The 25927-nt window shown below is 39.7% G+C and overlaps 1 protein-coding gene across 1 annotated transcript; it reads left to right on the top strand.

Annotated features, from left to right (window-relative positions):
* Nucleotides 1-1667: 1667 nt before the first annotated feature.
* On the top strand, nucleotides 1668-23983 carry LOC148358979 (scaffold protein ILK). Its single transcript, XM_088345909.1, has 13 exons — nucleotides 1668-1811; nucleotides 5011-5209; nucleotides 13103-13268; nucleotides 14406-14501; nucleotides 14573-14669; nucleotides 14734-14817; nucleotides 16481-16566; nucleotides 16768-16877; nucleotides 17047-17174; nucleotides 17245-17366; nucleotides 19149-19248; nucleotides 19421-19551; nucleotides 21995-23983. The coding sequence occupies exons 2-13, from the start codon at nucleotides 5121-5123 to the stop codon at nucleotides 22142-22144; spliced, it is 1359 nt and encodes a 452-aa protein (XP_088202035.1). The 5' UTR covers nucleotides 1668-1811; nucleotides 5011-5120; the 3' UTR covers nucleotides 22145-23983.
* The last annotated feature ends 1944 nt before the right edge of the window (nucleotides 23984-25927 follow it).

The following is a 25927-nucleotide window of genomic DNA, read 5'->3' as shown; positions in this document are numbered from 1 at the left end:
GGTAACAAACGCATGAATTATAATTTCCGCATCCGACTGAGACAGTATTGAACGGATTCTAGCAATGTTACGAAGATGGAAGAAAGCGGTTCTATTAATTTTCTAGGATAAGGATAGATCCGGGTCAAATATGACACCTAAATTTTGAACTGAGTCACTCTGTGTGATGTGACATTTGTCAATGTTCACAGCAGTTTTTGAGAATAAGTCACGGCATTGAGATGGACCAATGACTAACATTTCGGTCTTTTCAGAGTTAAGACACAAGAAATTGAGTGACATCCACTCTTTCATCTCAATGAGGCAGGCCTCCAAATTTCCACAGTTTAGTGTGGGAGATTCCTCCAACGGAAGATATAGTTGAGTGTCGTCTGCGTAGCAGTGGAAACTGATATTGTACTTGCGAATAATATCACCTCATGGAAGCATGTAAATGCTGAAAAGAAGGGGGCATTTCATTCTATTCTATTCTTGACTTGAAAAGTGCTATATAAATGCAGACCATATACCATTTACCATTTACCATTTACCATTTTATTTTATTCTATTCTATTTTATTCTATTCTATTCTTTTCTATTCTTGACTGGAAAAGTGCTATATAAATGCAGACCATTTACCATTTACCACTCTATTCTATTCTATTCTATTCTATTCTTGACTTGAAAAACGCTATATAAATGCAGACCCTTTACCATTTACCATTCTATTCTATTCTATTCTATTTTATTCTATTCTGTTCTATTCTTTTCTATTCTTGACTGGAAAAGCGCTATATAAATGCAGACCATTTACCATTCTATTCTATTCTATTCTATTCTATTCTATTCTATTCTTGACTTGAAAAGCGCTATATAAATGCAGACCATTTACCATTTACCACTCTATTCTATTCTATTCTATTCTTTTCTATTCTATTCTATTCTATCCTATTCTATTCTATTCTTGACTTGAAAAACGCTATATAAATGCAGACCCTTTACCATTTACCATTCTATTCTATTCTATTTTATTCTATTCTGTTCTATTCTTTTCTATTCTTGACTGGAAAAGCGCTATATAAATGCAGACCATTTATCATTCTATTCTATTCTATTCTATTCTATTCTATTCTTGACTTGAAAAGCGCTATATAAATGCAGACCATTTACCATTTACCACTCTATTCTATTCTATTCTATTCTTTTCTATTCTATTCTATTCTATCCTATTCTATTCTATTCTTGACTTGAAAAACGCTATATAAATGCAGACCCTTTACCATTTACCATTCTATTCTATTCTATTCTGTTCTATTCTGTTCTATTCTTGACTGGAAAAGCGCTATATAAATGCAGACCATTTACCATTCTATTCTATTCTATTCTATTCTATTAGAAATGTGTTTAGACCAATTTGCTTAATGGCATATTTAACGGTTACATTATTTCACGCAGGTTTTATTTATTAGATTGTTTATGAAATAGTAAATTAAACAAAAGGCCGTTTTCTGATTTAAACTGAAAATAAACCCCCTGAGTTTATATTATAAGACGTAGTTTTGTTTATTATATTTTCATGAAGTCATAAATAAAAGAACGCAGTTTTTCCATTCAAACTGAAAATCCTTCCCCTGGGGTTATATTATTTGCCTGCAGTGCTCATTATGGCCTGTAGAGGGCGGGGATCCTTCCCTAGGACGCTAGAGGGTGTGGACGTGGGCAGGCAGGCAGTCACTCGCCCCTACCAGTGGCTTTCAAGCTTTCCCCGGCGCCAAGCACAAGAACACCGCTATAAACTTCTTTCCAGGCCTTTTTTGGCTTCTTCCAGTTGGGTAAGTCATCGCTGATAACGGTTCCATGAATATACAATTGTTTTCTTGACGGTGAAGCGACGCCTACTTTCCAGACTTGACTCGGGCCGGGTTAGCATGCTAAGCTAACAGCTGCCAAAGTCTCATTCTTTTTTCCTCGTTTCTTCCTTTAGACTAGACGTTAACTCATTTATTTAAACTTCTACTTATTCATGGACTGTCTTAACAGAAATAAAAAAAATCTTCCCTGAAGTTCACTCTCTTGTGAAAAGTATTGGAAGGTGATGAAGTGATTCTGAAGATCTTGATGTATTTCAAATTCTAAAAATAACTACAGTTTGTACTTTGGGGATTGTCTTTCTTCCTTAAATTAGCCTCAAGGGTTAAGGTTAACAGACAAACGTCAATTCCTCCCTTCGAGGAAGCAACGACGTGTAAATATTTGGGGAATTTGTTTGCCAAATGAGGAACTCGTCCGATGTGCAGTATTTCCTCGATATTCGCGGTTACCCCGTTGCAAAATCACCCGTAATGAATGAATAATGGACTGCATTCATATGTCACTTTACCAGTTATTAGTGCTTTGCAATATACTTTAGTTTACATTGCCGCCTTGATTGACTAGAAAAGGGAACAGTAGAAAAAAAGTGGAAAATGCCTGGATCACGTAACTTGCCGTCAAAGGAGGATTTTTGGTGGTTTTCCGTGAGCATTCACCATATAAAATACAGTATATTGTATATATAAGGTTCTATACAATGCACTATAACGTAACTCAAGAAATGTATGCTTTTTTGTGTGCAACGAAGCACTGTGGGACTTGTAATTCAGGGACGAATGATTCGCGCAAACTCCAGCTACTTTGCAAAAAAGGCCTCCTGTATATTGGCTGATTTCTTTCCATTTTCCCGGCCGTTGATTGGTTAGTGCCATATTCCTTATTGCAGGTAATGCTGCATGAGCCCTCTTCCTATTTTTTGATCATCACAAGCTTAGTTCTCATAGTCAGCATGTCAAGTCATGTTTATTTGTATAGCCCTTAATCACAAAGTGTCTCAAAGATTTATCAGTGTTTTCTCAAATACGGAATGTCACCAAACTGTAAAACCTCATGTAGTAACGCACACCTATATTTACTGTAAGCATTTCCAATTTTATTTGGCGGGATATAACGCGCACCAGGTTATAAGGCGAATTCTCAGGTGCACCTTATAGTCTGAAATATATGTAATTTTATTGACCTGCAAAGGATGAAGGGATCTAGAGCTTCCAAAGTTGCTGAATGCCATTATAGTAATTTTGTGATTATTGATGGGTTAGACTGCTTACAAAGTTAGGAGAGGACACATAGACCTTTAGTGACCTTGAGGGAAAAAAATCATGTTATTTGCAGTTTAGATCTTTCAGCAGCATGACTTCATCTTTTCCACTTTGTTATCTGACAGGAAATATAATTTAATACACCTCAACGGGCAGCATGGCGGCGCAGTGGTTAGCGCTTGTGCGGCACAGTTCATGTCATGGGAACCTGTCGTGGGTTCAAATCCAGCTCCAGACTTCCTGTGCGGAGTTTGTATGTTCTCCCCGTGCTTGCGTGGGTTTCCCCCGGGCACTCCGGTTTCTTCCCACGTTCCAAAAACATGCATTTCAAGTGAATTGGTCGGTCCAAATTGTCCCTAGGTGTGAATGAGCGAATGAGTTGTCTGTCCCTGTGTGCCCTGCGATTGGCTGGCAACCAGTTCAGGGTGTCCCCTGCCCACTGCCCGGAGATGGCTGGGATGGGCTCCAGCCCCCCCGCGACCCTAATGAGGATAAGCGGTACGGCTAATGAGATGAGATGAGACACCTCAATGCCTTTTTTGTTTTATAAGAATTTAGTGAAATATTTTTAATTCAGCAGCGACTAATATGCAATTAACTATTACCTTATTTTATGCCTTTAAACCAAGTTAAAATAAATTGTCAACTTTTTCTTCTAGCATCGTCAGAGACACCAAAGAGTTGCTTCCACGTCATAATTATATTTATATCTTTCTGACTTTGTTTTCTCCATTCTCTAACTTTCGTCTTTGGTAAGCCCAATCATCTAACGGGGGCCGATATATCATCGAAAATATGAAGTAGATTAAAGTGAAACATTAAAACTCTAGATATTGGTAATTGCACAAAAGTGCAAATCTTAACTCACAAGCCACCAAGAATTACAGTATTTATTATAAACGCCAACGCACCTGACTTGGATATGAATGAAAACTTTATTTCGAACATTAAAATAAAAACAGGACAAAAATAATAACTCAACAACAAAATAATGTGACCTAATATGTTCGAAAGGGGGTTGTAAAAAGCAGATGCTTATATTCCCTACCCATTCATCTTCCCTATTAATTTACGTTTCACAGATCCTCTTCTCCTCTTATGTCTAATATAAGAAAGGTTCACGAATATATATATTACATAGGTCAGATATCAATAATTATAATAACAATAGTCACATATTTTATACACTAATCATCATAGTACCCATCACTCAGAGTCATAATGCCACTAGTCACCAAACATCACTGCGGCACCAATGATAATAACAACAATAACAATAATATTAATAATAACAGTTATGATATAACAATAGCAACAATAACAACAAAGTTAACTATAATTATAAACGTAGTATTTCCAATCTCTAGTATCACTCATACCCCATTTTCTTCATCTCTGTATTTCGCCAGTAATGTTTTTTTGTATTTAAATTTAAACACGTGAATAGTTGGACATTGTTTGATCTCGTCTTGTAAATTGTTCCAAAGTTTGACTCCGCACACATACTTTTCCCGGTGGTTCTCACTTTTGTGATTCTGAATTTACTACAGCCCCTTAAGTCAGAACTTCCCTCTTTCCGAACGAATAATTTTTGGATGTTTTCTGACACTATGTTTTTGTTGACCTTAAATAGCAGCTGTGAAGGGAAAGATTTTATTATATATGATATTGTTACTAAAAATGGTCAGTAGGTGTCTTGTGAGGTGTAGCGTTCAATGTTTCGCAATTGTAGTCAGCGATGTTTTGGACTGATCAATCTTCGCTCAAATACGGTAATATACTACTGTAAAACCTCGTGTTTTAAAAATTGTGTAGTACACAAATAAATACGATACTGAAAGACTCCAGGTCCATATTTCTTGTATTTTTGACAGTTTTCTGGGATTATTGTCCATTTCAGGCTGGTGCAAGCCCCCCAAAACACTCAGCGAGCGTGTCCCTCACTGCCTCCGGTGAGGGACGGATGAAAGCTTCCCGTTTGTGCCTCAGGTTAACTTGGGACATCCCAAAATGGATGACATCTTTACGCAATGTCGAGAAGGAAATGCGGTGGCCGTGCGCCTCTGGCTGGACAACACGGAAAACGACCTCAACCAAGGGTGAGACCATGTTTGAATCTTGCGAGTGATTTAAAAGTGAATGCATTAAGGCTCTTTGTGTCTCATGAGGTTGATTTGGAAAAACAGGAAGGTTGATTAGCAGTCCTCAATGAATTTTTGACTCCTTAAAATTTTTAATTGGATAGCTCTTGTTGTCAGTAAATGTCAAACAGCTGCATACCTGTCAAGCTGTACGTTTGTTATGCATTTTAAGACTTGTACGACGTACAAGAAAATCTGTACGGAAAAACGCAAATTTGTCAATGATGGCTACCCTCCGGTACACACCGACTATCACGAAACGGCATATCAATCAAGTCAAACGAGTAAGCTGCGGTAGCCTCTATCTCGGTAACATATTTTTCGTTGCAAATTAAGTGAGCGGTTTGATGCTACTGTGGGCATGCGTCTGCCGCCTAGGGATTTCCCATCATGCATCATTCAACATCGGATTTCATGTGGTAGTTGTGTAGTGAAAGGAAGTCCGTCTCTTTTTAGAGAATCGGCTTTTTCGGCTCAACTCATTCAAGAGAGCCTGCTCTCAAACGGCTCACTTGCTTTGATGCATTATATTACGAATCATTATTGTTGTATAAAGAAGTTAGTATTAAAGGAGAAAATGAAAAAAGACAGGTTTGTGGTTATCCCTTTAATCAGTATATTACCAACAATAATTTAATGCAGAAAATGAATTCATAATTTGAATAAGAAAATTCTATTTAACTATATTTGCATGTATTTTTCCTTTTACAGTGAACGTCATTTTTGAACTTTTTTTTTTTTCATAATAAACCTCATTCATGTCGAGCAACTCAGTATCTCACAAAAAAATGTTAATTAACAATATATATATGATATAACGAAACACACGCACAATATAACATGTTAAACTAGATAAATAAACCCGTTTGAAAAAATAAATATGGTGTAAGATTATTTTGTATTTTGTAAGGGAAAATACGACAGTTGGTAAGGGCATGGAGCCCCGGAGCGTGACAGGTATGCATCTGTTCAGACTGTTTGCAAAGCTTTAATAATTGTTGTTATTCCTAAAACAGAAACAAAAACATTGGGTATGTTTACATGCAGGCAATAATAGGAATGATAAGGGACTATTGGCAATATTCCAATGATGTAAATGCACAAAGTAAACCGATTAAGGTCTCAGTCCTACTGCAATGGTTGGGTTAGTTCTTTCATTTTCCCATATTTTGTGTATGGTATGGATATGCTTAACACAAAGGCCTTTTTCTGTCATCCAGATTAGTTTTATGCACCAAAGCGCATTGATCCTTGTAGTACAAAGAACACGGGTACATGCAACCTCTGTCTTATTCGATAAAAAAGCCTCATGTGTATTGAATTATCAAGTATTGCTTCCTTTTTATTATCTGTCCATACAGTGTCAATGCTACAGTGCAAATTTAGTAAATGCAACTATTGTATTTGTATTTGTTTTTTTTCACATTTATTTATTTTTTTTTCAAATAGGTTGCAGGTAATATCAAATCACAAATTCAGCAAAACACCTGAAAAGAAAAACATGGATGATTATTTGAAGCCAAAGGCTTACAGGACACCTGTTCCCAAAATAACTTCTTCTATCAATAATTTGAACAAACTATCATTTTATAACAGTGATTTGTAAAACCATTTTGAACTGATCACATTTTTTACTCACAAAATTCTGATTTTTTCCCCCCATAATTTTCCTTACTCTCTAACAATAATACAATGTATAAAACCTATCCTATCATATATAGCAGGGGTCGGGAACCTTTTTGACTCAGAGAGCCATAAAAGCACAATTTTTGGAAATGTGTTTCAGTGAGAGCCATATAATATATTTTAAGACTGAATTCAATTAAATGTGAGCATAACAAGCGTCTTAATTTATTATTTTAAATAATGATGTTATAATACTCACCATTAATGCGTCCTCTGGTGCTGCATGGATTTGCTGATGGTTTTGTAGTCTGGTTGGTACTTGGTGAGTTAAAGCTTCATGCAGGCATTGACGCCTTCATCCGTTAAATGTGATCGTAGGTTGGACTTGATGTTTTTGAGATGTGAAAATGACTGCTCACATGAATACGTCGATCCAAACATTGTCAATACACCAATACTCACACGCCTCAGTGTGTGGTATGTGACTGGAAGCGCGTTCCAAGCTTTGAGAATCAGCTCGTCTTTGGATTGAAGTTTGTCCAGTTCTGTCCTCATGTGCTTGCTCGCCAACTCCGCTTTCTGTCGTGCAATTCTTTCCAATTCTTCATTCAGTGATTTGAACTTGCTCATCCTCATCTCTGAGGCCTTCAGGTCAGCCACTTCTGCTTCAAAATCTACCAGGGAGACATCAGGAATGCAACTCAGGTCGGCTGTGTTCAGTGAACACTCGTTTGGATGGGTGGTGAACTTAATAAGACCACAGTGCTCACGAAATTCTCCAAAGTGCGCTTTGAACGACTGGAAGAGACCGGATGTGAAGCCAGCTAGCTGGTGGAGATGTTTTGAGTGGGCTCACTTGTTGTGTATGCCTCTGTAAACTCTGTTTTTCGAAATGTAGTAAGCGACCTGTTTCAAAATCCTTGATCAAGAGCTCCAGCTTGTTTTCAAAAGCAAACACAACGTGTTGAAGGAATAACACTGTATTTCCAACGCCTTGCACTTTAACGTTGAGCTGGTTTAGATGTTCGGTAATATCGACGAGATAATAAAACTTGAGGAGCCACTCAGTTTTCGCTACCTCAGGATGCTCGTTGCCTTTCGTTTCAAGAAAAATCCGTATTTCGTTGAGGCAAGCCGTAAAACGGCTGAGCAACTTTCCTCTTGACAACCAGCGCACATTGCTCTGCAAAAGCAGACCGTGCAAAGGGGGCATGGCGTGTGTCGAAGTGCCGCTTAACATTCGACTGTTTCATCGATGCAATTTTGTCATAGCAAATTAGGCATACCTCTTCACAAAGGCAAATTATTCGGGCTGTTCGTCCTGAAATGTACGATATTCATCATCTTTTTTTCGTTTCGCCATCTTCTCCGTCGAAGAGTTAGCTTTGAGCTAATGACCAACGGCCAAGTGCCAATGGACGCAAAAGGGGGCGTGTACCTGTGCCCCCCAGTAACGGCCAACATCGGGTATTATCATCCAATTAAAATAGACAATCGCTCGTGCAACTGCAACTCTGCACAAGACATGATCAATAGAAAATCGATGGATGCATTTAAGCAAACGATAATTTTTTTAAACCCAAATCTGCAAGCCAGATTTGCGAGCCATATGTTATCATCAAAAGAGCCATATCTGGCTCGCGAGCCATAGGTTCCCGACCCCTGATATATAGTGTAAGTATTCTTTTGGAAAGCCACATACAAGCGTATCTTGTTACCGGCCGGGACACATCAATGTAGAAAGGGCAGAAATCGAATTCGACAAGATTATTGCCAGCAAGTAAATGTAGTCATCGACTAAAATAAAGACGTCGGCAGTGATGTTAAGTTATGCAGAAACATTGGCCAGTGGCCGGTGCGCTGCCTGATGGCGTTCTCTCCATTATACATGAGAACAGTGCTTTTCAACCTTTTTTGAGCCTAGGCACGTTTTTCTACATTGGAAAAATTTTGCGGCACACCACTCACCAAAAATGTTGTAAAATGACACTGAACAGTATGTATAATTACAATACAATTTATAATACCCCCTTATTTTACAGCACAGACACTTGACAATGGCATCATATTTGCAGAAAATGATTCATAAATGTTTTATAACATTTTAAATTTTAAAAAGTGACATTGGATCATTTCTCACGGCACACCTGCCTCGGCACAGTGGTTGAAAATCACTGCATTAGAACATTCTTTATCAAACCACAAAACAAAATAAAAAAAACACATTGCGTGCTTTGTGTGCTTTTTGTTGGTTTCATTAATACAGAATATGAAGATCAGGGAAAAAATGTCAATTTCTCTTGACCTGTTAATAAGGGCTCCTGAAAAGGGAAGCTTTTTCGGAGGACTTGGCTGTGTCCGTGGTCTTCACAAGTTCAAATTCACAAGGCCGTTTGTTCCTTGGGGGAAAGCTGGCCCGCGATTGAACCCGCTTCCTCGGAAGTGTGTGTGTTTAGAAGTTGGGAATTCCCTTCCACCAAGCGTGACGCCTGCCTGCACAGGAAGCTGCCCGAACGGCCGGGGAGGTTGGCGACACGGGACCGGCACGTGGAGACCTTCTTTTGACCGAATTCTATCGGCCATTTTGCCTTTTTCAGATTCCGCATCGGTCTCTGTTCAGCAGCGACTTTCCCATTAGCCGATTAGCATGTCAAGTTCCTGATTTGTAGCCTCAAGCCAGCAGCACACATCACTTATCTATCTTGGCTCCTGTCACATGTTGGAGTACGGTTTCGATGCTGCGGCCTCCTTGTACAATTCGTTTTGTTGAAGATCCGATATTCAGGTTACACAAAGCTACCGCACTCCTCAAAGATGGAACTGACTCTGTCATTTTTTGTCTCCTTTGTCTTTTTTCTGCAACATGAAACTCTTTTGTAATTCTGTTGTTTTGGCATTTCACGTTGTATTCATTACTGTAGTTGCTCGTATCTCCAATCAGTGTTCCCCACTGGATTGAATGCAATGGCTGTTTGAAATGCAGTGCATTGCTCTCCGCCATAGCTTGATGGATAATTCCACAGAATTTTTGGTGGGAAAGTAAATTAAGGGAGCTTAACACTCACAACAGTGACTTCAGGCATGAATCTAAATGGAAACAGACATTCAGGTCATGTAAACATGCATAATAATCCAATAAAGGTCTCTGTGAGTATTCAGATTGCAATAATTGGGTTAGTCTTTCTATTTACTGATTATAATGCATCTATATGCATTAAACTCATCTGATTGCTTGTTTCCCTTATTCAGGATAATTGAATGGCTCAAAGAACTCTGTGACTTTAGTGTAGTGTCAAATTATTCGTGCAAAATCCAGCTAACTAGCAATAAAGCCTTATCTGTATCCATCCATGTACAGTGGAAGTCTATGCATTTGGCTAGCCAAGTACGAGCACAGCTTGTAAACAGACGGGATGCAGCAAGAAAGCGCATACGTAAGCACAGTACTTAGCTGATTTTGAAATCATTCATTTAATATCCAACGTTAAATTCTGGAGAAAAATCTGTGTCGTAACGTGGCTCCCGCTTCGCCTTTGGAATCAGATTACTTGCAAACGCCATGTATACGGGGTTATTGCTTTGTCTTGATGCTTTGAAATGATTTATTCAGATTTCTCCAGAAATCCAATATTCTTTCCACGATCGGATTATTGCCTGCAAAAAAAAAGTCTTTACTGTTTAAATTCCCGCTTATCACCAAGTATGGTTTTACCATTCTCTACGAAAGTGAATAATTGCCTGTTCTAGTTGGGATTATTGACTTTCCATAGAAGCTCAACTCTCAAGTAAAATGCTTGGTGACGCTAGCGCTGCAACCCTCTGGAAAGGTAATTGTGGAATCTCCTTACAAGGAATTCTATGGAGGCAGGCCCACTGGTTCTCCAGGAGCAAGCTTCTCCATTTGAGGCGTGTTTGGCCTGACAAGTGTTTGTGGAATGCGCATCATTTCTGTGTTTACATTTTTTTTTTTTTCCAACATTCCATTGGACTCAAATGGTTGGTCGTGGCTCCTTTAGTATTCTGCACTATGAGGATTGTGGTCACCTTCTAGGAGTTCTCACTCATTGACTAGATGTTTTCTCTGACAGAGGCTTTATTGTGTTTTTCTTGGGCTCAGTACTGCAATTACAGATGTAGCCAGCGTCTTTATTTAGCTGGAAAACTAGCACCAGTAATTGCACAGGCCGGGTAACACTGGCTGACTGAAGTCTCCTTGTTTGGGAAGGTGAGAGGTTTATGAGGTGATGGCTGATTTTATATATAACTCCTCTTTTTGTCAGTGCGACGAGACGAAGACATTTAGTGTTTGCCATTACGCCTGCTGACAGTTTTATATTAAAAAGTGGTGTCTTGCGGTCAAGGAAATTCCATTTCTTCTTAGCATTGTCAAATAACCTTTGTTTTTAGGATTTTATCTGCCGGTTTTGAAGAACGAGTGATGACACTTCTGCCAGACTGAGGCCAGTTAGCAGGTGGAAGAGCCTAAAATAAATGACCTGGAGCGGGAGGGGGCATATGTGGACCAAGTTTCACTCGCAGGGACAATAAATCATGTCCTTTGGTGGTATTATCATTTTCCACATTGGGAATACGTATAAAACTGGAGGACATCAAAATTGGGCTTAAAAAAAAGAGGATCTTGATAGAATTTCATTGATGGCCTCCAGTTGCTTTTAAAGCTGGCTTTTCCACACCCACTTTAAACCAATTTAAATTGTTTACGTTTCAAATCAGTACTTCAACTACATCTCTAGAAAAAAAGAGAATATTACCACTCAACAGGGATTTGTTCCTTAAGCATCTAGCTAATTAGTTTCTGGGGTTTGGCCTTTCGCTCGTACAGGAAATGACCCCCGTCCAACCTCATGCACAGAAACACTTGTGTGGTGGGACTGAGAGGGTCTTGTGTAGGACCTCAACACTAACCAGACAGGACGTGTCGCCACAAGCTAGGGTGGGGGCGGACACTTCAAATTCCTTTTAGAATGCTACCTCAGTTCTCTTCGTGCTTATTGTGCTTGATGTCAACAACTCAAAGAACAATAATCGAATTTGAGGCTTCGGTAGGGAACACGGTGGAGAAGGGACTGAACTACAAAAATGGCACGTTGCCATAAAGTAGATGGTGACATGAATCCATTCTGAGTCGGCGGATAGGGGATAGAAACCAATGCTAATTACCACATGTATTCCAAACCCCCTGTTACGCCAACATTGAAATAACAAAATAGCATATAGTACCGTATTTTCCGCACTATAAGGCGCACCTAAAAGTCTTAATTTTTTTCAAAAGCTGACCATGCGCCTTATAATACAGTGCGCCTTATATAAGGCTCAATATTAAATCGCAAGGTCTCGCAACTTACGCAACAACCGCCGACTCGATTTTCCCCCGAACGTGGAGTAGTCCGCGGTGTATGCTGGGATTTATATACCGGCGTTTCATGGGCTAACCAATGTGTCAATCATCATTTGAATCGATCGCTATTGGCTAAAGTTATTCGGAGCCTCGGATAGGCTAGAGGGCCGAAACAAACCCTGCAATTGGCCGAAAAAGATGACTGAATAGCAAGCTTGCTAAACTACGCCATAAAGAAACATGTTTCATTAGTCTGTATTTGTAAATAGTTTACTCTCCTGGATTTACTACACTCACGGTTGTAAGAAGACCATGGTTGCATATCATTATTGAACGTGAGAACTTAGGTGAGCTATGCGGCTTTATATTTTCCCGGTATCTTGTTTTAGAACGATCTTGATGTTGCCGTGATGAGTTGAGTGAATTCAACTCAATTCCAAGTGTTAATTGTCATATGCACAGTAAAGTTGCGAGCGAAAAAGAAAATAGAAACTAAGGAATGGTTGGCATTTCTTGAATCCCAAGACTTTAACCTTCCGAATGATATTTGAAACGATGCATTTGAGTGACATCGTACGGACACGGCATCCGCACGTGTCTACGACACGTATTTGCTTCTTTGCAAGCTTTGGGAATGTTAAGGGGGTAATCAGTTGGACTCAATCATCTGACTGTTTTGTCGACGTTCCCATTGTAGCGCCTTATCATCCGGTGCGCCTTATCTATGGAAGATATAGGACCAAAAACTATTTTTTGGGGGTGCGCCCTATAACCCGGTGCACCCTATAGTGCGGAAAATACGCTATATTCTATTCTATTCTATGTTTCTCAAGCATAGTGAAGTAAATGGCATTGTGCCGTTGCAGGGACGACCACGGCTTCAGCCCTCTGCACTGGGCATGTCGGGAGGGCCGCTCCAGCGTGGTGGACATGCTGATCATGCGAGGAGCCCGCATTAACGTCATGAACCGAGGGGACGACACGCCCTTGCACCTGGCCGCCAGCCACGGCCATCGCGACATCCTGGGAAAGGTACCTTCGCCCTCAAAGACGGTTATTTATGGATAGGTTTTACATGCTAATTGCTACCACATTTGACTCTGGCTTTCTATGCATGAGATCATTTTCGTGGGCTGTAGGAAAGAAAGTAGTCTTTTCATTTTGATTTTTTTTTTTTACCTCTAATTAGCAGACACAACCCTGTACCGAGTGGTTTGGAGTTTACATTTTTCAGCATCTGTGTTCACATGTGTCATCACATGTGCTCTAGTATCAACTTATGAACTCCAAATGGAACATTTTGGAGTGTGTTTTGCGTGCATCTGGCACATCGTTCCTGGAAAAGACGCACCCAGGTGGCTATCCACTAGGGCAGGGGTCTTCACCCATTCCCAGTTTCCTTTTTTGCCTCCTTTAATTTCGTCTTCCCTATTTATTCGTTTAAAAAAAATGTTTTTACGCTTTTTGTTTTTCTTAGTGGAAGGCTGGGTAAAAATTGGAAATGCAAACTTGGAAATTGCATATGGAATTTCTGCTTTGTGGCATGTGATGTACATGGGCTTCGTGGTGGAAAAGGGAATAATGCAATCTGTTCTACATTTAATAAGATCTGTCGAGGGAAAATGAAGAGAGGGTAACTTAAAAGTGATTTATTCTTACCAGAATCTAAAGTCAATGTCCCTTTTGGTTTTTGGACAATTGAGATTTCAACCTGGAGTTGAGATTTTTTTGCTCAAACGTTTTTGCTTTCTTTGTTATCATAAGGTGTGGTGAGCGTGCAGCAAATGGAAGAAATTTGGCATGAAAGGAACACTAAAATGTCGAGCTCCCATGTCTTGAGGGAATAATTCCAGTGTGACAGTAGCTTATTGTTCTTATTGTTTTCTCATCATGCTAGTTTAAGGATCTTTTTTTTCTTATTTTTGTCCCTGCATTGCAACATGCCGCATAAACCTGTCAAAATCTGGCAAGAAATGATATTGTTGGCAGTGCTTGTTGGTCTCAATTCAAATTGCTGACGGGCATGCTGGCAGATATGTGGTTTAATATGAGGCAAGTCTCAAGGCAGAGCACACTCAACTGCGATATTTTACTCATCTCAAACTTTGGACATAGGCTTCAAGTAGCCTAGCAAGAATTTAATATGGCATTGTTTGTCTGCTTGTGTAGCTGATTCAGTTCAAAGGTGACACCAATGCAGCCAACGAACACGGGAACACGCCGCTACATTACGCTTGCTTCTGGGGACAAGACTCGGTGGCAGAGGTTAGCCCAAAACCCCTCGAATTTTTTCTCCTCTCAATTCCCACACGGACTTCCTTTTGGTCGCCTGGCAGGACCTGGTGAGCAGCGGGGCTCAGGTGAGCATCTGTAACAAATATGGGGAGACCCCCTTGGACAAAGCCAAACCTCACCTGCGAGAGCTCCTCAAAGGTATTCCTGCAGCCCCGCTTTTTCCCCAGTTATTTCGATATTGATTTTCTTTTTTCTGCTGTAGAGAAGGCAGAGAAAATGGGACAGAACTTGACCAAAATCCCCTTCAAGGATACCTTTTGGAAGGGCACTACTAGAACACGACCTCGTGAGTATTTAATATTACGGGCGAACTTGAAGATGCATCTCAACTCAAATGAAATGAGAAAAAGAAATAATCTGGGAATTGTAGTCTTTAACATTGAATGTTTTAAACCAGAGGTGGGCAAACAACAGCCCCGAGCGCCACAAACGGTTAAAATTTCATGATAATTACTGAGCTCGATGCCAACATTCACACTGCTGGCTACATTTTTTGCACTTGCTATTTATTTTATCGTATATTATTTTAATCAAGATATTTACTACATTTCATACAAAAAATAGCTCTGTTTCGATCATTTCATGTATATTATTAATATATTGATAATATATTGATTTGCTTTAATTCCAAGTCTTTCAAAACCGATTTGATGAAATGGCCTATTTATGGACAAGAAATAACTGAAAAGTCACTTGTATGTGTAGATGATTTATTATTTATAGGATATCCTTGCTGCCATTTAAAAAAAAGGTGAATCTTTTTAATTATTATTTGTTAGAATGGAATTTTTACATTAAAATGGAGATATGTGTTTCAGTAAAATTGATGATATGAGAACAAATGGCTATGCAAACTCTTTCCTCATCTATTGCCGAGGTATCAGATTACCTGCTCAGTGGCTTTGGGGCAGGGAGCCTGCTTCGGCAGGACTGGGTGGTCACTGGATTGCGCCCCCACCTAGTCATACCTGAGACAACATCGGTAACTGTTACCTACCTGCCTGGCACTCGGCTTTCGGGGTTGAAATTGGGGGGGTTTGCCCTAATGACTCCCGGCGGCAGGTGTTGCGACACATCGGTTGGGTATAACTATCGTCGCATCTATGAGTGTATGGGACCCGGGGTAGAGGCGAGGAAAAAGAAGATTGCCGAGGCATCAGACTCGAGGCTCAGTATAGGCAGACACAAAAGATGAAATGAAATGATCTGCATTTCTATGGCGCTTTTCAAGTCAAGACTTCCCAAAGCGCTTTACAGTGCGCTTCACATTTCCCAATAGCGGCCGTGCAGCCATGTAAGGCGCTAACCTGCATATTGGGGGTATTAGGGGTTCAGTGTCTTACCCAAGGACACTTCGACATGTAACACGGAGGAGCCGGGATTCGAACTGTGATCTCTTGATCCCAAGACGAGCGCTCTACATCCTGAGCCACTCCTAGGGCCGCCCCTCTACCACATTTTTTTAACCCAATGTGGCCTAGACACGGTTTAAACCAGTGTTTTTCAACCAGTGTGCCGGGGGACCTTGTCTAGTGTGCCGCTGGATTTTGCCCAATTTTATCTTTCCAAATAAACAGGCCATTATTCAGTATTTTTGCTATCTTCAGACGAGGAACTGTAATAGTCATCCATATCAGTAGGTGGCAGTCGATTTTTATATACTTTTTATATACTAATTAGCTGCTCATGAGGTAGCCCAGTACATTTAACAACTTAATTTGTTTAACAAGTATTATTTTCTTCTTTTTACATACTAATTACCTACTTCTGAGGTAGTACAGTAAATATTTGACATACCCACATTTTCGACCAACGGTGTGCCTCGGAACCTTTTTATAAATAAAAGTTTACCTTGCTTCAAAAAGGCTTGAAAATGAAAGTATCTTCTGAAACAACGTCAGAGCTACAAAGAAGACTTTTTTGGAAAAAAATCTTTCTTGTGTTTCTAGGCAACGGTACGTTGAACAAACACGCAGGTATCGACTACAAGCAGCTCTCTCTCCTTGCTCGAATCAATGAGAACCAGTCTGGAGAGGTACATTTTTTTTATTTATTTTTTTTGGTCAATTTGTTGTCCTAATCATTGAGTGGATTTTCTAATGCTATCTTTGAGTCCTCCTACCGGAGAAGCTCAGCATTTTGCTGCCGTCTTGGCACCAAAATGGCCAAACGAGTGCTTTTGTCAGCAAAGTCTTAACAGCATGAATTGATGTTATTTTGTTCTGCTGACGTGCAGTTGTGGCAAGGACGCTGGCAGGGCAACGAGATTGTGGTCAAAGTGCTGAAGGTCCGCGACTGGACCACCAGGAAAAGCCGGGACTTCAATGAGGAGTATCCCAAACTCAGGTACAGATCGGACACTTTATGCCGGACACCACAGACATGGGTGGAGGGCGTCTGCTCAAATTGGATTCTTTAAAAACAAATGCGATCAATATTAGGCATTGGTGGTTGATGTTAGCTGTCTCGTGTTGTGTTGGTGCTTTTTGTCCCGTCTTCCCCGTCACCTTCCCAGGATCTTTTCCCACCCTAATGTCCTCCCCATGTTGGGAGCGTGTCCGTCTCCACCTGCCCCCCACCCCATCATCATCACACACTGGATGCCTTACGGCTCCCTCTACAACGTGCTGCACGAGGGCACCAGTGAGTAGTTGAATGTCGTCACGAGATCTGAAGGCGCTCCTTCTCATAATGGTTTTTGTGTCGCCGACAGACTTTGTGGTGGACCAGACGCAAGCGGTCAAGTTCGCTCTGGACATCGCCTGCGGGATGGCCTTCTTGCATACGCTGGAGCCCATGATCCCTCGACATTATCTCAACAGCAAAAGCATAATGGTAAGGCTGCAACGATTGGTCGACAAAGATCGAGAATTGTCCACTATTGTCGCCAGATGCGTCTTTCCATCGGTGTGAGGCCTCTTACATGACTATAATCTCTTTTGAGAGTCACTCACACATAGTAGCGTCTTTGTCTTGAGCGGTAACATTCTCAAATAACAGCGTCAACATCAAGTATGGGTACCAGAACTCCTAAAGTTTGGGAGCTTTTTAGCTTGGATACAGCCAGTAAAAAACTACTTGCAAAGTTTGCACAACAGACCTTACGTATGTTATCAAGGCAGTACCTTGGTGATGCACAAACGCGTATATTTTCGCAAGAGTCGAGAAGAAATCTGCAGGTTTGAGAGCATTCTCCATTCGGGTCTGCATGGAATGCGCTGCCCTCTGAGATTTGATCTGCAACCTCAGTGGAACTGTTTAAATCTAGGCTTATATGTCCTGTTGATGATGTTTGTTGATGCCCTTGCAACATCCATTTCAGCCTGGTCATCCTGGTGGGGGATTACCTAATGTGTGGCCCCTTCTCAAGGTTTCTTATTTTCCGAATGCAGAGGATTTAATTTTTACTTGCCCTCATGTAGGTCTTAGATTGGGGGATTGTGTGGTAACAGTCTAATTTGTACAGCCCTTTGAGACTACTTGTGATTAAGGCCGTCACAAATGAACATGACTTGACCTGACTATAACAAAGAGTTTGCGCGTTATGCCTGACAAATGTATTTTATTTCTGTTGGAAAAACTAATGTGAGTTGCCCTTGAGCTGTGCAGCTTGTCTTGCACCTTCTGTGAATGTCAGTCCAACAAAAGTTGCAGGAGGCTTACTTTCAGTTTTGTATATATGGGATAAAAGGTGGAATTTTATAAGTTTTCTTCGTTCCACTCCCTTTCAGACATTTTCTTGTGCATTGAGGTTGTGTTTGCATGTGTACACAACGAGTGTAACTGCCTTAAATGAATAAAAATAAACATTAATGGAATTGAACGCGGGCAGTTTGAAGAACAAAGTCACTTGTTCAAACATTGAAAACGACAAACGTCAGTTGTCAAAAAGGGTTTGATTTCAAACATTTAAGAATCACTGAATGTACTTTACAAAATATCATATTCACACCTGCCAACACCAGCACTTTACACGTTAGAATACTGCTTTTTGGCATTCAAAAACGCCTACCCCAATTAAAAAAAGATACCGCTTCTTGAAATATAAACAACATCAAAAAAATCTTGACTTAAGACTAGTATTTTAGTCTGTGGCTGCTTTATTTTGAAGCAAGACTAAGTCTGTGCCTGAATTAATCGCTCCGACGATTGCATTACATTTGCCAGTTGTGTTCCGTGCGTAAAAATGTACGCATATTTTTTATTTACTGTTTTGCAGCTAATGAGACTGTTCTTGGTTTACTGGGATAAGAAACATTTTCTTTATTTTAATTTATTATTATTATGCCTGTCCCTCAAAAATGGGCAGAGTTTTCTTTATAGATTTGTCTCTGCTGTACGAGCACTGCGCCTAATTAGTTCAATAAAATATGTATTTTTTATTGTTCAGCCCTTTGAGACTCTTTGTGATTAAGGGCTATACAAATAAAAATCACTTGACTTACTTGTACTGTGTTATTTACAAAACAAAATTCATTTTATATTTAGAAAAATGCAGCCCTTATGGCGAGAAGACCTTTTTGAGGGGTTTACAGGAAGAACCAAGCTGCTTTATGTCCCTGCTACATGTCTCCATCACTAAGAAGTGACTTAGGTCGTTTTTTTCTTCTTCTCCAGATCGATGAAGACATGACAGCTAGGATCAGCATGGCAGACGTCAAATTCTCCTTTCAGTGTCCCGGCAGGATGTACTCGCCCGCCTGGGTGGCCCCCGAGGGTATGTGCTGCAGCTCAGACACATCCAAAGTGACATTTTGAGCGATGGTGTCATTTCTGTATGATGTCCTCTAGAGATCTAAACTGATTAAAAAGAAAATGGAAACGATGCCAACCAGACCAGCAGAAAATAAGTCATAAAAACACTTTCGATTGCTCGTTTTTGTCTGCAGCTTTGCAGAAAAAGCCAGAGGAGATCAACCGGCGGTCTGCAGACATGTGGAGCTTCGCTGTGCTTTTGTGGGAGCTGGTGACCAGGGAGGTGCCTTTTGCAGACCTGTCCAACATGGAAATCGGCATGAAGGTCAGAACATAGTAACATAATAAAAGACGTTCACGTCGTCATCTTAATTGGGACTTGTCCAGCTTTGTTAAAAATGAGAAATGAAGTCCTTATCCCACCCTGAGAGATTTTCTCATCTTGCAAGAATCTACAAGTTTTCTCTTGGAAAAAATGGAAACTGTTCTCCTCTCAAGGATTAAGAAATCTCATTAATCCTAAATAAAAAATAAAAAAGTAGCGTATTTTCATGCTCATAAGACGCACATAAACGTCTCTTATTTGATTGCCATCATATCCCGCTTGCGCAGAAGAGGATGAGTGACTCGGCTGCGAATCGCTCCAGTGAGAGCTGAAGATCGCGGTCTGAGGAGCCAATAGCACCACGTCATCTGCAAGAAGCAGAGATGCGATGCTGGGGTCCCCAAACCAGACCCCTTCCCCACCAAGGCTGCGCCTAGAAATTCAGTCCATATAAGTTATGAACAGAATCTTTGACAAAAGGCAGCGCTGGCGGAGTTCAACTCCCACTGAAAACGAATCCGACTTATTGCCGGCAATGCAGACCAAACTCTGGCCCTGGGCATAGATGGGGCTGCATAGCCTGGGTAAGACTGTGCGCTACCCCATACTTCCAAAGCAGATCCCGCTGGTGAATATACTGTAGATATTTAAATCTATATCTATAAATAAGAAGCAGTCCTCGACCTGTTTTTATTGAATTTGTCAAAATGAAATGAAAAAAATCCATATACTTGTGTAACTAGTAGACCTTTTTATAATTTTTTTAATTTTGTGATTAAATAAATAGAACAAACAAAAATAAGATATGTAAAAATACAAAACATTACAATAATAAACAAAAAAAAAAAAAAAACATTTTAAAAAGATGCGTTTTAATTTTTTTAAAATAAAATGAACACAAAAATAAGATTAAAAAAATAAAAAATGGATAAAAATGCTAACACTGCGGCAGCGCGGCGGTGCAGTGGTTAGCGCACGTGCGGCACAGTTCTGAGGTCGTGAGATCGAACCTCCTGTGTGGAGTTTGCATGTTCTCCCCGTGCTTGCGTGGGTTTCCTCCAGGCACTCCGGTTTCCTCCCACATTCGAAAAAACATGCATGTCAGGTTGATTGGCCGGTCCAAATTGTCCCTAGGTGGGAATGAGCGAGCGAATTGTCTGCCCCTGTGTGCCCTGCAATTAGCTGGCTACCAGTTCAGGGTGTCCCCTGCCCACTGCCCGAGGATGGCTGGGATGGGCTCCAGCACCCCCGCGACCCTACTGAGGATAAGCGGCCCAGATAATGAATGGATGGATGAATGATAACACTGTTGTTAAAAAGAACCTCAGAAAATGTAACAAATAACTGTTAAATAACGCAAAATAAATACACAATATAAACGAATAAATAAAAATAAATGTATTCCTCTTTTTTTGTTTTTGTTTTAATTTTAAGTTAAAAAATTAAACACAAAATAGACATAGGATAATAAAATAAACTGTCAAATGTCGTATTTTCTGTATGTGAGTTTGTGTATTTGTGTTGCAAGATAAGGTGGATTCTTTTTACTGTACATTGAATGTTGTTATACTGCTCTCGGATTTGCTTTAAGGTGTTCGAAAAGTATTGTACGGATACATTTGGATTTGAAATGTATTTTTTAATTGAAACCATCTGATCATTTCAGAATTGAGTAACAAGTGGCTGATGATGTACTATATGCTAATGAGTTGAAATGATCACTAGAATATAAAAAGCATCCCGAATTATTTTAGGGACAAGTCTCAAAAAAGCTTATGGTTTCAGCCCGTCATCCCCTTTTTCCTTCATATGTTTAGTTTTGGATGTGATTTCAAATTGAATTGTCATTTATAACAATGTAGTGATATTATTGTATGCAACAAGATTAGACATGGCACTCCAGAGTAAACACGTAATCAAACATTTCAAGAAAAAAATAAGTTAAACGACTGTCAGAATAAAAGGAAAAAATATTTACACGTCCTTGGAGACTGGCTTTAATTATAATAGGGGAATAGAATTTGGTTCATGTCAAGTCATGTTTATTTGTTTGGCCCTTAATCACATAGTCTCAAAGGGCTGCACAGACCAGAGATTACTGCAAACCATCACCTGATCTAAAACCTACATGAGGGCAGGGAAAAACTCAAAAACCTCAACATGAGGAAAATGAAGAAACCTTGAGAAGGGACAGTCTCAAAGGGCTGCACAGACCAGAGATTACTGCAAACCACAGACTATTATGACACCATCCCCTCATCTAAAACCTACACGAGGGAAAGGAAAAACTCAAAAATCCTAACGATCAACCAAAATTCCCAAACAAGTTTCAATATAAGTATTTTTCACAGGTTTGACCTCTTGTTTAGATCATGGCGCTGTGGAAGAAACTGTTTCTGAGCCTGAAAGGAAAAAAAGAAATGTCAAACTTTCTTTTCCCCAGGTGGCCCTGGAGGGCCTGAGGCCCACCATCCCTCCCGGCATCTCGCCGCACATCTGCAAGCTGATGAAAATCTGCATGAACGAAGATCCGGCCAAGAGACCCAAGTTTGACATGATCGTGCCTATTCTGGAGAAAATGCAGGACAAGTAAAGAAAATTTCCCTTTTTCTTACTGCGGCATCCAGCACCACTACAATCCAAACAGCAGCCATTTCCTGTTTAAGAGTTTATGCGTGTTTTTTTATATATATATATGTAGTCGAAGGACTGAAGAACCTGTGGAGGCTATCGATGGCTTTTTTCTGGTGTCAGGCGAAATCTTTGGACAAGGAGACGTAAGAAATATCCTACGCTATAATGTCGCGTCATTAAAAAGAACCAAAAATAAATTGCTTATTCATTTGGCCAAAAGTAGAACTCCCCCAGGATACCGCGACCTTACTCTACGAGTTTTTTTTGCTTTACAGTGTGGAATAAGATTGTTTTTGGCTCTCGCTAAGGAATGTGGCTTAAGAAATAGACAATCTGGATTATTACTAAAAAAGGTTTTTAAAGGGAATATGTGTATTAATTGGCTCCTCATAAAGATATAAAAAAATCCATTCATCAAAACATCATCGATTTGGAAAAAAAAGGAAAAAATATATTATAATAACTTTTCATTTTTCAAAATAAAAGAAACACAAAAATAAGATAAAAAAAAAGAAATTAAATAAAAACAGAAAAAATTATTAAAATAAACTGTTTTTAACTGATAATAATAATGCATTTTACAAATCCACTATATGCATTTTTTTATTATTAGAATTCAAATCAATTTTTATTTTTTAATGCACCCTGTTTTTGTTTTCATCACACAGAGGCATTAGATAATACACAATGTCCCTTTAAAGGACTTTTAGGCGCCTGGCTTGTTTGCAAGTGTATTATATTTTTTATAGTTGTGAATATTTTTGTCCATTTTTCCAAACAATAGTTTTAGAGTTTTAAAATAATTATTTTAAAGGCTTTCTGGGAGAGTATTTTTTTAAAGGGACAGTGTGTATTATTTAGCACCTCCTATCCGTAAAATAGAATTTAATGAATAGTGTTAATTTTAAATGATAAGCTAAAGTACATGTATAAACATGCATTTTGAAAATACTCCTCGGACAAGAAATGTACATTTATTTTACATAACCTCAGGCTACCCTAGAGGAAGCTGTGATGATTGTACGCCATCTTGCAGCGACAGGTGCCTCAAATATTTTCAGCACTCCTTTTTGGTTCCACAACACATTTTAGTGGTGAAATAATACACACTGTCCCTTTAAAGCAAGGACAAGGCACGACAATCTTCACAGGTGAATGTTTTAAAATCCGTTTTTATTTTGATTTGGTCCCCTCCCCCTTCTGCATCCACCTGCTAACACCACTCTACCAGCTGGCCACATCACAACAAAAGTCAAAAAAATGAAAATTTTCCTTTCAATGTATTTTTGGTTACTATGTTATTTAATCATATGCACGTATATTACTTGTAGGTAGTACTTACGATATATAATAATGTTTATATAATGTTCAGCTTTTATTTTTTTAATCTTATTTTTTTTTATCTGAGGTAGCGGGGGTTAAAAGCATAGGTTTTTATCCCCCACTATACGATAATTTCACTTTGCGATCCTCACCTCAGAACCGGTTCATGTCGTATCCTGGGGGTCTACTGTAATTCACGATTGGAGATTTAGCTTTGACACCAGCGCTATGCTAAACGCAAGCCTTATTAGCATTTGCAGTGTCAGCATTGTGCAAAGCATGATAATCCATTTCTCCGTGTCAAGAGTAAAGCTATTTTTCAAATACTTATGCAAAATGTCTGTTTAAAATGTATTTCATATGAAAATCTATCCCAGATGTGCTATTTGTATTCCTAAATGTCTAAAAAGTGCCTGTGAGGAAACGTGTTTGTTGAATTGTGGTCATTAAACAAAGAACCGATTGTGTTAAATCATCCATGTCTTGTTTATTTTTATTTTATTGCATATTTGACAAAAAAGGCTTTTAAGGGTCACGTGACTTTTCGAGCGGCTGCCATATTGGACTACAAGCAAAAACGGAAGATGATGCTGCTTCAAATCCATCTGCATACCTTTTATAATTTTATATTGAGTTTTCAAAACTAGATTCGAGGACAATGTATAAATTATATAAGCGTATTATGGCAAACGTCTGTTTTTTTAAATTTGTGATACTTCCGTTACAACCCCTTAGCCAATTGTAGTTTGCAAAACAGCTGAGATGTCCTTACGCCTGCTAGAAGGCCCTGGTCCAGCAACCTGATATCAGATTGTCTAAACCACAGGTGTCAAACAGGCGGCCCGCGGGCCAGATCAGGCCCGCTAAGGGATTGAATCCGGCCCGCGAGACAACACGCAGAGAAGCGCAAGAGAAAAACAAGGTTGAAGTATGTCTACTTGATGTTGCCAAAGCCAGGTTCCTCTCACAAAGACACTGTACTTGTATTTGTTTCTCTCTCTCTTTGCCACCCATTTCTCTCACTCTGTCTCTGTCTCTTTCACTCTCTGTGTCTCTATTTTTCTCTTCCTTTGTTGCTCTTTGTCTCTTTAACTTCATTTGCTCTAACTTCCTTTTTCCTTTTCTCTCTTTTCTCTTTCTCTCTTCCTACCCTTCGTGCTTTCTTTTCTCTTTTGAAATGAAAATGAAACGATCTGCATTTCTATAGCGCGTTTCAAGTCAATGACTTCCCAAAGCGCTTTACAATGTGCTCCACATTTCCCAATAGCGGCCTTGCAGCCATGTAAGGCGCTAACCTGCTTATTGGGGGATCAGTGTCTTACCCAAGGACACTTCGACATGTAACACGGACAAGCCGGGATTCGAACTGGGATCCCTTAATCCTAAGACGATCGCTTTACCTCCTGAGCTACTGCCTCCCCATTTTTTTAAAAAGGAATATTTAGGTCTGAACATGATCATGGTTAGGAAATCTTGTCTTTTCTCACCTGAAATTGGGTGAGCGGCGTCTCCTCGTCGAAGGATGCCAGACCCAACTGTTCTCTCCTTTTGTCTTTCTATTTCTCTTTGGATTTTTTTCTTCCTCTCCCTTTACTTCCCCCTTCTCTCACGACTTCTCTTTTTATCTCTTTTGTTTCTCACGCTCTCTCCCTCACTCTCTTTTTCTTTCTTTGTCCCGCCCTCTCTCCTTTTCCCTCCCTCTTTCTCTTATTTCGTTATCTCTTTTTTTCTTTCTCTTTAATGTACTAGTCCGGCCCCCGACAGAATGTTTGTTCTATCGTGTGGCCCCCGAGTTAAAATGAGTTTGACATCCCTGGTCTAAACCAACGGATTTATCCGCACATATGTATTGCCTCGGGGCCGGCTGATTGTGAAAGAATCTGGACAGATTTCTATCCCTAGCAACAAGCAATGCCTGACATCTGATATTTAAAATGCTGAAATATGGGTAGTATTCATGGATGAAATCGAATTAACATCACGTGATTTAGAATTTTTCAAGAACAGCAGAGAAGACCTTGCAGTCCCTGACAGTCCACCACTGCAATAGACTATTTGGGGCAAAAAATATGCTAATTATCATCAAAATTGAATATCAAGACTTCAAGGTGTTATGAGTGCACTGCAGGAAAGAGGTCTAAATCTTGTGGAAGCTAGAGCTCTTGTTGGTGATAGCATACCTGTCAAGCTGTACGTTTTTACCGTACAAAGTACGTTTGTGATGCATTTTAAGACATGTACGACGTACAAGGAAATCTGTACGGAAAAACCCAAATTTGTCAATGATGGGTATAGCCTCTATCTCGGTATCGTTTTTTTTCCGTTGCAAACGAAGCGAGCGGTTTTGTGTTACTGTGCGGAAGGTGTGCTGCCTGGGGATTTCCCATTATGCATCATCCCCCCCAAAAAAATATATGGT

Source organism: Urocampus carinirostris, chromosome 10 (genome assembly GCF_059441175.1).
Source record: "Urocampus carinirostris isolate Australia breed hairy pipefish chromosome 10, RoL_Ucar_1.0, whole genome shotgun sequence".
In the NCBI taxonomy this organism is placed as follows: Eukaryota; Metazoa; Chordata; class Actinopteri; order Syngnathiformes; family Syngnathidae; genus Urocampus; species Urocampus carinirostris.
The sequence above is the reverse complement of the archived record's forward strand: the minus strand, read 5'-3'. Positions and strand labels throughout refer to the sequence as shown.